General features: G+C 36.0%; 1 protein-coding gene across 1 annotated transcript; it reads right to left on the bottom strand.

The window, feature by feature from the left end:
- Positions 1–225: 225 nt before the first annotated feature.
- HDAC3 (histone deacetylase 3) lies at positions 226–14,054 on the bottom strand. Its single transcript, XM_085950390.1, has 7 exons — positions 13,449–14,054; positions 10,680–10,868; positions 8,258–8,532; positions 6,075–6,262; positions 5,087–5,230; positions 3,413–3,522; positions 226–543 (listed from the first exon to the last, which is right to left on the bottom strand). The coding sequence occupies exons 1-7, from the start codon at positions 13,687–13,689 to the stop codon at positions 386–388; spliced, it is 1,305 nt and encodes a 434-aa protein (XP_085806516.1). The 5' UTR covers positions 13,690–14,054; the 3' UTR covers positions 226–385.
- Positions 14,055–14,114: the final 60 nt, after the last annotated feature.

Here is a 14,114-nt window from a genome sequence, read left to right as displayed (position 1 = left end):
GGGAGTTTTTTTTTCTCCAACCATGTCCGATCCTAATAAGATTATAATATAGGCCTCCACGGAGATTTACGAGAATATTATTTTACGAGAAATGGATCTCAGCCACTTGCTCAACCTATTAGGTCCATACTCTGACTCATATACAAACTGAAAAGCAATATGTGTACTTGCTTAAGCCATGCGGCCATCGTGGGCGATTGAGCGGGATAAAATAAAAAGGTCAAATGGTATAAAAAAAATATTTCATTTATTTACAGAAAACTAATAATCATTATATTTACAAATAAAATCACATATCAAGTAGCGCTTATATAAATAAATTAGAAAGTAAAATTCTAAAAATATCATTCTTATTGATTTTTATTGTGGATAAGAAATTTGTTGTCTATTGCGGAATTGGTTCTACGGATGGCTTGTCGTTGTCTTTATCTCCGTCGTAAAATTCACTCTTGCACTCCACCATTTTGTCTGACTCCTCTTGAGATATTCGTATGTCAGGATCGGATTCTTCTTTGATTTTGAGATCTTCGGGGAAGGCGTCATCTGGAATGAGAGAAATACACGCCATGAGAATTTAGTTCCATCACAGGACGTTAGATTCTGTTAGAACAGGCGTCTAATAACAAGAACCGATAAGTCACACGTTGTTACCGGCCTACTTCGCGCTTAGGCAGACCGTGATAATGTCATGACTAAGAAGCAGGTGTGGGGGACAGAAACGGACGGTGTAGGATTAACAAAATGTATTTAATTCCCATGTGTCACAACAATTTACAAGCAGTATGACCATGTTTTGAGCGTTTAAAATTTGGAATGGTCATATTTTCAATATAAAAAGACATGTAGATATAACTCCGGCATACTGCTAATTTCCATATTTGACAATAGATGACTCTGAAATGAACGTATATGATAGAATATGGCTAATGGAACCTTTTCACACCAAAAAGTCATTTTAGAACAGTTTTCAGAGTTTGAAGAGTTTTCAAAGTAAGACAACGAGTAGGTATTGCTGGCTTGCTGGAGCGCTAAATAATAAGAAAAACAATATGGCGGTATGGAGCTGTTGACCCAGACTTTTTTGAAGGCGAGGGAGATGTTTCCTGTTGGACGTCCGAGGCGAGAAGATTTTACAGACGGGCGCGGGTGCTTTTCGTCGTTGGCCTGCGGGTAGACGGACCTCTCTGTTTATCCGCCGAATCTCCCTGTCTAGTGGCGGCCATTTCCGGTAGCAACTGTTTTTCGGACTTGCACCCGCATAAATTTAGAGGTCGCGGCCTCATGCAGCAAATATCCGATGGTATGAAAACCGCGTGGCCAAGGAAGTTTTTTTTTTTAATAGTAATGCTGCTATGAATTTTATTATTAACAAGGGCTCTATTGTCAGAATTTTAAGGCTGAGTGACTTGAATGCTATGCTGTATTTGAGAATGCTGAAATTCGGGATGTTAACTTATTATTAATATGAATTTATTAAATACGAGGGTGGGTCAATAATTCCTTAGAAAAAAGCATTAAAACAGTTTTTATTTTTGTATTTTTTTTTTATTTCTCAACATAATCTCCTTGGAGCTCAATACACTTGGTTAGACGTTTCTCAATTTTTTTTAAACCGTCAGAAAAATAAGTTTTCGGAAGGTCCTCAAAATAAGCATTTGTCCGATCGATGACTTCTTCATTTGAAAAAAAACGTTGTCCACTTAGCCATTTTTTTAAGTTTGGGAAAAGGAAAAAGTCACTGGGGGCTAAATCTGGCGAATACGGTGGGTGGTCGACCAATTCGAACTTCAATTCTTCAATTTTAACCATTGATCGTAAACATGTGTGAACACGGGCATTGTCCTGATGAAAGAGAATTTTTTTCCTGTTTAAATGAGGCCGTTTTTCTTCAATTTTGTTTTTTAGCTGGTCCAATAAAGATGCATAATAATCCCCTGTTATTGTTTTTCCTTTTTCCAAATAGCCAACGAAAATAATTCCACGTGCATCCCAAAATACAGTAGCCATAACCTTACCAGCTGATTTTACGGTTTTCGCCTTCTTTGGACATGGTTCGCCTTTCGCAATCCACTGCTTTGACTGTTCTTTCGTCTCGGGAGTATAGTGGTGTATCCATGTTTCATCTACAGTCACAAAGCGACGAAAAAATTCATCCCGATTGCGTTGCATGAGCGACAACAGGGCTTTAGAGGCCACCACCCTATTGCGTTTATTGTCGACTATGAGCAAACGCGGCACCCATCTTGCAGAAATTTTTTTCATGCCCAATTTGTCATGTAAAATAGAAATGACGCTACCTTTTGAGATCCCTGTAACCTCAATTATCTCGCTCAACTTTAATCTTCGGTCACTTAACACCATATCGTGGATTTTATTGATCATTTCTGGTGTAGTCACCTCTACAGGACGTCCTGAGCGTGGTTCATCCTTTGTTGATGTACGACCACGTTTAAATTCATTTAACCAGTTATAAATAGTTGCAAGTGAAGGAGCAGATATGCCGTGAACTAAATCCAACTCATTTTTTATTTCCTTTGCTGTTAACCCTTTTATATAAAAATGTTTAATAACAGCTCTAAACTCAATTTTCTCCATTTTTTGTAAACAAGCAAATTTTTTTTTTAAATGTACGAGAAACACACAACAACCCGACCAATGTGATTGAAACTTCGCAGCATACTGAATCGGTAGTGCCGCTGCATGAAAACAAACCGCTTACAGTACTAGTCGCGCCACCTGTCGGCTTTTCTAAGGACTTATTGACCCACCCTCGTAATATTAAGTTAAATGAAGGCTGCTAAAGATTAAATTAGAAGTAGGCTGCGGTAGGCTGTGGGGTCAGCCCTTTGAGGTGGTCTCCTGTGGGAGACCTTCATCTGGTATCAAACGACCTCTCCGGGAAACGACAGAACTGTCGTCTTTTCCATCAGCCTGCAGTCACTTGTCCTTGAGGGCCGGTTCAGTTATGTGCGGCTTTATCGTGTCCGATGGTCTTGGCGTGCGTCAGGCTCTTTTGCGCCCTAAAGGCTGAAGTTTCCACTTCTGTCTGCTCATTCCCTCATTGCATCTTTGGGCCGTCGAAGAGTGAGGTGGGAACTGTTGCGCCTGCTAGTCGCCGCCGTTGTGCGACTAGAGACCAGGGCACCAATCTCAGCTTCCCCGTGAGGTTCAAATTATTTTACGAATTACGAATTTACGAAAAATTCGAATTATGAATTAGTGGTAAAAGTAGAATTATGAATTAGAAAGTTTGTTATCGGTTAAAAAATGAACTGTGGTGATTATCAAAATATCTTGCGTTTGATTTAAAGAAGTTTTATATGTGCAATAAAATTTGTAACTATCAAAACAGTCCACCACGGCTTCAAAATTTTACAATAGATGTGATTTTATATTCAAAATTTTCATTTACCTGGAGCATCATTCATTTGAACGCTAGGTGCATGCTGGCACATCTTCAAATTGTCGTAAACGTGCTTCGTTATCGTCTCCAGATATTGCTTACTATTGGCGTTGTCTTGTCTGCAAAAAATAATAAAATATTGCAATGTTAACTATCCGTTTCACTTATAGAATCTCCGCAATGCATGAAGTAGTCTCCCCAATTCAATCGTCTGAGAAAGGATAAGATGTACCTACAGTCGTTATAATAAATGGGTTCAAACATAAAGGTTGCTCTAACATACAATTTGGAATTGTGACTAACAGCTATTCATACGATTTCTTTGCCGCACTTTTCGCATTTCTAGCAATAAGCGTAATTTCGCGAATTTATTCCGAAATTACAAAAGTTAAGATTTTTCGTTGCGAAACTTCAAAATACAAATGATAATTTGTAATAAAACTGTTCCCTGTATTATCCTGTATTTCTAATATAGCTTCCAAAGTTTGAAAATATTTTGACAGATGTTCATTGTTACCAGCGATAAAAAAATGTCAATAAACTTGATGAGTGAAGTGACTGACTTAGTATTAATATAAGATAGTTTTCTATCACGGAAACATGAAAACATCATTTTATTCTGTGCATGGAACTATTTTACTAAATATTGGACTAAAGATTCAATCAACAGACATAAACAGAAAAAAATATTTAAAATGCTGCACTATTTTTTATTTTACAACGTTTTTATTAGCTCGTATTCTTGTTTGTCCGGTGGTTGTTTGTCCAGTACAAATCTTGCAATCGATTTTTAACTAACTTCCCGACCAGTTAGACATTTTAAACTTTTAGAATATATCAGAACACGATGCCAATGCATTCTTTTAATACTTTTAGCCATCTTTAAGGAGAATTGAATTCATTTTCAGTTAATTCTGTTTTGTATGGAAAGTTATTTCAGAAAAATAGCAACTAAATTATTAATATACGTGCGTTACTACGGAAATCAAATTGAAATGTCAAAATGACATTTCAGTATTCTATATTTGTTTGTTTTTTATTTACTTTATATCAAGTACAAGTTTGAGCATATTGAGCATAATAACTCAACAGAAAATTTAAAAACGTATATAAAAAGTTCTTTTTATCTTGTAATTATTTTGTATGTATAATATCGTCACTGTTCTGGCAGAAGACACTAATTCTAAAAAATGACATACTGAGTTAGTACCAAAATGTTCCTTATTTCAAACTTTACCGTCTGGAAACCTTCTTAATAAATAAACAGTCTTTATTTTAAAGTCATCCTTTTTACGATTACTTAATAAACTCACATGATAGACTATTATTTCAAACATTTTAACAACTTCAAAGTCAAATTACTCAAAACTAGTATTCTCCAGTTAGTGTGTTCTGCCAGAACAGAGACGATATTTTATACTGGTTGGTAATAATCCCTGTTATCCAACATATTCACCGTGTAGCGAACTTATTTCTAAACACATTTAATACCAGAAATTTTCAATAGATGTCCCAATATAGTGTAAATAAAAACATTACCAAGTACCTATTTTAACACGAGAATTTCTCGTGTTTTGGCACCAATGGGTGAACAGGGTTTTATTGTAATATTAAACATTTTTTGTGGTGAAACAAAGTAGTCATATTAAAAATCCTCTGGAGAGAAGATAAATCTCTAGTTACCTAGTTACGATGTCTGGGTGCAGTGTGAAGTCAGGCGCAAAATACTCCAAATACTCGGTGTAAGGAAGCTCATTGGAAATGTTGTCATCAACTAGAAGTGACGTTTCATATGTCCAACATCTGGCCACATTTCTCAGGGTGTATCTGAAAAAATAATTAAAAACAGACACTTAGCATTCTTCTTCTTACTCCACATTTACTCTTCGGGTGGAGCATATGGACTCCATGTGACACTGCGCCTTGCCAGGATCTCATAGTACTGTGGTATGCATTCTGTTAAAAATATTTAATAACTTGAATCTAAATGACTGGAGTAAAGACAGGCCAGGTTAAAGCATACGTAATATTTGTATGGAAGTATAGACGCATCCTCAAAATTCCTTGGACTGACCGGGTGATAAATGTTGACGTTCTTAATCGAATGGAAAAGGTCAGAGAAGTTCTGCATAGTATCAAAACCAGAAAACTACAGTACCTCGGCCATATTATGAAAGGACAAAAGTACAGTATTCCCCAACATGTCATCCAAGGAAAGATCAACATTATCATATAAACGTAACAAAGAATGACACCGCATTTCATGACTTAAAAAACTCCATGATTGGCACGACTATAAACCACTAAACTGTTCCGGGTATTAGATGATAAAGTAAAGATCGCTCTGATGGTAGCCGAACTCCATTAGGGTATGACACGAAAAGAAGAAGAAGAATTCAGGTCTAACGTCTAACATCGTTTCTTCACCTTAGATGTAAAACGAGAAGCTGCACAGTATCTTCTTTATCTCCTCGTTTCTTTAGTTACTGAACACACAGCATCTACCGAAAACAGCTACTCTGGAATAGATCAGAATACGATTACTCTGAGTCTTTGTAAGGTACCATGACTCAATAAAGTAGAGTATAAACTTTTATCTATCTTGCGCCAGTTTTGATTACTAATATAATCTTAATAAGAATTATATAATCGATGAATTAGTATTCCATACCCTCCTCCTCCAACGACTAAAGTAGGCACCCCGAGAGCTTTAACGAAGCGGACGCAGTCTCCATGGCCTCTAGTCGAGAGCGAAAAGCATCCCAGCCTATCTCCTGCCAAGGAATCCGCCCCACACTGAAGTACTATCGCTGTTGGCCGGTAGAACTCCATCACGTGAGATATTACCGGCTTGAACACCTGATAAAAGAAATAATGAATTACGAATTTTAGTAAAATTATAACTGTCAAAGCAAGAGTCACGAGATTTCCCGAAGTTAGCCGTGCGACTCAAAATCAAAACAATTCATTTTGTAAAGTAGTTGTGTGTACTTGGTGTTCTCAAAAATTTTCACACTTGCCGCGGTCTCAAAGGTGCATTAGGTGGCCATACACGTACAGTTTTGAGTAGCAAGTTGAATTTTGCATGGCACAGACAATAACTGTACGTTAAGGTTCAAATAGACTATATGACGATCGGGCACATATATGCTAAGAGCGTTTTAGTATCTATGATCAAATCTATGCCATTCCAACATTTATACATACATATTGTATGACAGCAATGACATCGTATTTACACTCTGTGACACCCTATGACACAGGACGCCAACATAAGAAACTGGTTTTTCGACATATATATGACCAATCGTCTTGAAGCATTAGTGGGCACACCATAGATCAGTTCAAACTACCCCATTTAAATCTGTCGAACTGTCAACAGATGTGCCCATATACTTACAGTTATTGTCTGTGGCAGAGCAAGTGTCAAAAACTATGGAGGTTAGGTTCGCGGAGATAATACACAGGGGTAGTGTTTAAATTTGTTTTAAGTAGGGTACATTTGAACGATATTGATACACGAATAATTTTACTTTGAATTTATTATGATTATAATTGTTTTTATTAGAAACAAATTGACATAAAATACACACCAATGATGTTGGTAAAATAAATCATGATTTCACTAGTGGATTGTGTATTTTATCGATTCACCGAAACAATATTATACACATTCGTGTAAATATAAAATATGATCTATAATCTTTTCTTTTGAATAATTTATTCCCTTTAATGGACATATGAGTCAGTATTTATCTATTTGGTCATATTTTTAGAATACGGTAATATTTATATATTGATTTTATATACAATAAATTTAAACATGCCACAAAATTATATTTAATCAATCATCAGTATAATAATTAATTGCTGGTATTATTAAAATATATATGTAAATTTTATTTAGATTTACCGACATTGTCATTCACAATTAGGTACATTAATTTATGCTGTGAACGTCTTAAATTATTAATTTGTAATATTCACTACATAGAATAAATAAAAATCTGAATACTGAGTTATTAGTCTATATTTTCACAATAACTAAATATTTATAATGCTCTCTAAAATTTTAACATTTATATTATATTGTATAAAATAATATGTTTACATAAATAATTATAACTTTGTTTTACCCTCGTAAAAATAAATAAATAATATTTGCGATCTCCGCGTACATATTATTACATTATTAATAATAAATGAATTTGTATTTTATAACAAGCAACACCAGCCGCAGCTGTATCGCGTGGTATATTCTACTTACCGTCATGAGCATCTAGTGTCACCCGAGAACTTTCGGCGAGTCGAAATTCCAACAGTATTACAAAAACATGGGAGTGGGGGGTCGCCGGCAGTTTGAACCTGACAGACATCTGGCAGGTAGAAAACTATCCGTCTATGGGCGCAGTAGATATATCTACCAAAGATAACTGTATGGCCGCCATTACGTATTAACTGGCATGTTCAACCTGTTACTCAAACTGTACGTCTTTGGCCACCTATTTGGTAGAGTGCCGGGCTGTCAACCGAAACGTTGGTGGTTTGAGGCAATAATCACAATCTATGACAGGTTTTCATTACATACCGGCGGGGTTCACTCACTGTCGAAATTGCTATAGGTACTGTACGTAAAAAAAATTCACTTGCTGCTTTCAGTTATGTAAGACGTTTTAGCTCAGTGGAAAATAAGTCTAAGAACACAAGTAGAAATCTTGACAAATGAATCTGCATAAGAAATAACTTGCGGTAAACTTATTCATTAGCCTTACTGAACCTTTTCAAATTCAATTGTGATATAAAAAATCCACAAATAAAGACAATTAGATTAATGCATCGACGAATGAAGCTTACCTGAACGTAGCTCTGATCGTCGATGCCTTCCTTGAGCGGCACATTGACGGAGTAATACCTCCCGCATTCGGCCCCGATCTCGTACATATCACCAGTCCCGGGGAAGAAGTAATTGCCGTACTTGTGGAAGCTGACAGTCATAACGCGGTCAGAGAGATAGAAGGCTTCCTGGACCCCGTCACCGTGGTGCACGTCTATATCGATGTACAGCACCCGAGGGTGGTATTTTAGTAGCTCGATTATGCTGATTACGATGTCGTTCACGTAGCAGAAACCTACAATTTTTTTTAGAGTTGATGTTAAATTATTACAACTAAAGTGTTTTGACTCTAACTACAGGGGAGGGGGTCTTATGAACTTTTTGTATTGTCACATCTGACATCCTCAACATTTTTAGAGTGGTTGAATTGATACCCATAGAAAAATTTGTATTTTTTATGTTAGCGCTTTGATAATGTTTCGACATCTTGTCATGTATGTATGACATAACAAATGATTTATTGTGATTGCAATCTATTAGCCAGTTTACAGGCGCATGGATTTACTGCTGAGAGTACATAATATTATTATCGCGACCATAACAAGAAAATGCATGTGTAAATACGTATTATCGTGCATGTTGCAAGACTGCAAGCATGGATCAATAAATCAACGGCTTCTGAATTTTCACGCGATAGTTGGAACTTGCATGACGTATGCGCACGCGGAGTAGAACGATAGTGGCGAACCTGCCGGCAGAGCATTTTTGAAGTTTACAAATTTTCGGAACCAGTCAAATAGCACCCTAAAATGACAACAACGCGTCATGCTTAGGAATGAGATTGGCGAGACAGTCAGCACTATTACGTGTAAACAGTTATTATTGCGATAGTTGAATTAACACACTATTGGTGCCAGTAAATACGTGCACATGTACCAACAGGCGTTATAAATATTTTATGGTTCAGTGTATTTGTCTGTCTATGGACAATTGCAAATACTTATATGTCTCAAACTATTTATGTCAATGGTCATTCCACAATCCGTTCTTATTACTTTTATGAAAATATTACTTTTCAAATTTTCAAAATCCAACCGCATATCGAGTGCTTAAAGTCAGACAACGTTATCTACAAAAAAGTTTTTTTTTGTTTTTTTTGAGATAACGTTATTTTACATTTACGGCTACATGATAGTCAAACAACGTTATGTCAATTTTTTCTAATTTCTTATTAAATCGTCAGTAAAGTTTAACGCTAATTACATAAGTTACCCTTGTTTTCATATTTTTTAAAAACTATCCCTATAAATTTTAACATCATCATAAGCAAGATAAATGTACAATACACAATAAATTATAAAATATTAACATTAAGTTTTAAATAAACATTTCCCTTGTAAAGTTACAAGAATCTAAAATAACGATTTTTGGCTCTCCTGTAAAGTTGCACTTTTGTAGATAGTGTTGTTTGACACTAAGCCCTCGATATTCTTTCAAATCTACCGCATACCACCTGGGGGAGTGGGAAACAATAACAGGTAATCCTTGTTCATCGTGATCCCGGCGAGTGCAAATTCGTAATATTGCAATCAATTTTTAATAATATATTTTACAAGCACTTATTGTATGTACATTACCAGGAATTGTCTTATTGAGTAGAATCACGTGTGTACAATAAGATTATTTAAGAAATTTTACATCATAAGTGTAGACAGGCAGAGCAGGATAAAATTGTGTAAATTTTTTCAGCTCATTAGGTTATTTTACATAGTTAATGAATAAAAATTCTAATGGATTCAAGCTCTGTACTATTCCATTTAAGTCATTTCTCGCTACCCGGGTTTCGCCTTTCGGCATGTTCAGGCGTCGTGTACACTCACCAAAGGCAAACACACACTGACAACGAACACTCTTAACTCTACCTTATATAGTAAATCAATACAATAAAGTAGGTAAAAACTCCATTACCTACCTATCTAGTCGAAGTGTCAGTACAAAGCCTAATTAGTAAAAACCCTATCTTATTAATAACAATACACTGGATAGCGTATTATTATAATAAATCGTCAAACCTAATAATAGGTCATTATTCTTTATAAACAATAAAAATACTACATTCAAGAGGTGTAAATCGTCAATTCTAAGAAAAATAGTTAATGGTGTTAACTAATGAGATATTAGTCTTAAATAATACTCTTACATGGTACCTACTTTTATAACATTTTTTTTTGGTCGAAAGTATTAATATTAATATTGTTAATGAATAAATTCATATTTTAAATTGTTTTGTTATTTAAATCTCCTTTTTATTGCGACTGTGTCCAAAACGTATCCCCTTGCGATATAGCAAACATACCATTGCTCAAAAACTGTAATGTCACAATACTGTATTGATTAAAATAATAAAGTATTTAAAACTATTGTCAAATTATATCAATATACCTGAAGCCTCAAACTTCTTGGCATGGTGGAGGCCGCCCGACCAGTTGATGGCGATATCACAGTGGTTATTGTTGAGTTTCATGGCCCCCTCAAGCGACGCCCCCGTGTACATGGAGCAGAAGTCAAATAGACCCTCAAACACGGGACAGTCATCGCCCACGTTGAAGTGAGTTAAGTACTTGGTGAAACCTGCAATAATGACAAAAATTAAACAATAAATACTTATTATAACTGTAATGGACGAAGTACTTGGGACAAATCTTCTTCCCGGGCCTACAACGTTATATGTGTCGTGGCTTCCTTTAGCATCTAACACCATCCAGGTCTGTGCAAAGCAGTGAACCCAGTTTTGAATAACCTTGGCGGTACCTAACGGGCCAAAAATTTGCGAAAAAAAAATTTTAAAACTATGACATCTCTAAAATCTCAGTTGTAACACTTGACAAAATTCAAGGTAAATCGATGATAAAATCGTTAACTAATATGGTAAAATGATTTAGGAACATTCCAATAGATGTCAGTATGTGTCCTATTTTGAAATTATTTGTTTTGACGGAATTCGTAGGAAGGCGTAGCGAACTTGGACCATTTGACGAGATATCTCGTATCTGGCAGTGATCGTAACCTAACCTAACCTAACTCAACAGTATCTCTCTATCTTGTGTATAAATCCTTTACAATGTGCTGGCTCCTGTTGAAGACGTACAGCTCGGTATTGTATCTTCATCGCCAACTTATCGTTGATAGGTTCGAAGGTAAAACCCATAATGCCCCGCTCAAATGACTTCACCACTTTTTACATGTATTTGGTCAAGCACCAGGTTTTCCGAGCTATAAGTGACAACTGGTCTTATTAGTGTATTGTGCAAGATGCATTTGAAGTGTTGGTTTAATGTCTTGGAACGCAGTATAGCACCATGGTTCGATCAAAGGGACATTAATTTGTTGTGTAGCACAATTTCTCTCTTCATTCGGTTGTCTAGGTTACTAGCACTGTTAATGGATGACCCCGGTGAAAGAAATTATTGACCTTGGAAGCACTGTTATTTGCTCGGAAAGGGTGACATGTTGGACAGATCCAACTCTCTGAAAACAACTGTTTATTTGATTTTCTCAATATCCACAAATACTTTGGATTGAAATATAATGTGATATTTCATTAATATATTTTACAGGTTAGTTTAGTTGTTAGTATGAGAATGGAGGTTGTTATGGAATAATATTAATTGTATTAATTAATCTTGTAATATATAAAATTATTAATAAAGGCTGCGCCAAACTATTTTTTAGCTAGTAAGGGTAGTAACATAAAGTATCTTAAATTATAAAACATGTTGTGAGCCCTTTGTTCGGGACTTGATATCCGGGAGGCAAAGGCTGGACCGTCTGTCCGCCGGAACTCCCGCGTAGATTGTTGATCTCTTTAAAATGCCGTATCGTTAATTAAACATTTAATTAATAAACGGTACTGTTCGGTTAAAGCGGATACAGCGGAAAACGCATTTTGAAAATAGCCGATAAACTAGATTATTTGTTAGGTTAACCTAACCAAACCTAACCTAACCCAAACTAACAAATAATCCAGTTTATCGGCTATTTTCAACATGCGTTTTCCGCTGTATCCGCTTTAACCGAACAGTACCTAATAAACTCCCGATGTCAATTGTGTTAAAATAACTCTAAATAAATTGAAACAGTTTAAAACGTTATTGTTTAGAGTTCATTAGTGACGCGGTAGTTGGCATGTGGCGCGCCCCCCACCTTTGCGTTGCTGTGTTGGGCTAAGGCTTCCCAATGAAGCCGTTCCCTAACATGATATTTGGTGTCAATGGCACACTGGTAAATCAGTGCTCTAACAAGGTATTGTCTGATATTATCTCCAGTTTGAAATGACACAGTATAAAAAGGTACTAAAGGAACTCAGCAAAGTTGAGATTAAGAATTAGAAAAATATCAACAGTATCTGTATTTTTTTTGGTGCTTTTTACTGGTTCTCCGTCATCGTAATCTGTCAGTCGCCATTTTGAATTTTAGCTATCTTTTTGTCATCGAATTATAGTACGCGGTCCAAGCCATTATAGTATTTCCGCAAAAATTATAGGACGTGTAGAAAGTGAAAGTTTTTTGTTTGTCACATAAACATAACGGAGAATTCGAGAAATTCCGATGCCCTGCTTAATTATAACACCTCTTACGACCGAAAAATGCTAACACCGGCCGCCGTCATTAACTATCACGTTAGCTGGTACTGTTCGGTTATACGGAATACAGCGGAAAACGTATTTTGAAAATAGCCGATAAACTGGATTATTTGTTAGGTTAACCTAACCAAACCTAAACTAACCCAAACTAACAAATAATCCAGTTTATCGGCTATTTTCAAAATGCGTTTTCCGCTGTATTCCGTATAACCGAACAGTACCCGTTAGTTTTTTTAGATAGGTTTAGACAGTTTAGTTAGAGTAGGTATACAACGCAAAACCACGTCCATAGACTAATATCGCACACTGAGATCTTATATTATACACCGTCCCTCGCTTCACACCCCTAACCAAACCGGCGAATTCAATTAATAAAAATTTTCAAAATTGTGGTATTTTTGACGTACTATACTTTTTTAATAGTACGCGGACGAAAATGTAACTTTTCGAATAGTACGCGAACCAAAATGTACTATAATTATAGTTCGGTTGGCAACACTGCGCTCACTGACAGATGACAGCGGCCGGTGGCAGAGAACCAGTAAAAAGACCCTTTTTTTTAACTTACTCTGAATATTTTGTGGAGTAACCCGTTGTAGAAATTCAATATATTCCTCGCTGTGAAATCTCCTCATATCGTGAGAACTGGCCTTATAAGGACGGTAAATTTGCATCTTCTTATGCAGCCCATAATTTAGGACTAGACTGTGTATTACGGCGAGCCTGTGAGGTTTCATCGGATGTCCGGGGCCATAGTGAAAATTGCCGACATCGGCGTTATAAAAATACGACACTCGCTTGTTACTCATTGTGGCTAGTTTTCAATAAACAATAACTGAAAATACTCCTTGAACAGCAGCAAGGCGAAAAGTATAAAAACAATAAACAAAAGGCGCTTTGTCAATTGAAAATCGTTGTGCATTACCGCCGATCAAAAGTCAAACCATCGTCAGGCCCTTGGAGGTTAGCGCTATTTTTGTTAAATTGTTAGCGACGCAAAACAACGCTGTCGTGATGTAGTCTGTTTCAATGCTTTTTACGATACTTGAACATTTTGTTTTAGATCGATTGGTGCTGGATTTATTGATTTATATATTAATTTGTGACGGCAAAACAAATAAAGACGCAAAAATGCCAAAGAAACGTCACAGTCATAGAAATATCAATGGTCTCTAAAGTTGCCATTGTACTATTAATATTAAACATAGACAATATTTACACACAATTGTGATAC

Source organism: Rhyacophila brunnea, unplaced genomic scaffold (genome assembly GCF_057557595.1).
Source record: "Rhyacophila brunnea isolate RB1 unplaced genomic scaffold, BYU_Rbru_1.0 scaffold_23, whole genome shotgun sequence".
In the NCBI taxonomy this organism is placed as follows: domain Eukaryota; kingdom Metazoa; phylum Arthropoda; class Insecta; order Trichoptera; family Rhyacophilidae; genus Rhyacophila; species Rhyacophila brunnea.
Note: the sequence above shows the minus strand (reverse complement) of the source record. Positions and strands in the feature narration are given on the sequence as shown.

Excerpts from the sequence above, each read along its gene's own strand:
- HDAC3 (XM_085950390.1), bottom strand. The coding sequence starts at position 13,689 with ATGAGTAACAAGCGAGTGTCGTATTTTTATAACGCCGATGTCGGCAAT. Across the intron at positions 10,869-13,448 it reads TACTCCACAAAATATTCAGA|GTTTCACCAAGTACTTAACT; the intron begins GTAAGTTAAAAA and ends TCATTATTGCAG. Across the intron at positions 544-3,412 it reads TCAAATGAATGATGCTCCAG|ATGACGCCTTCCCCGAAGAT; the intron begins GTAAATGAAAAT and ends CTCTCATTCCAG.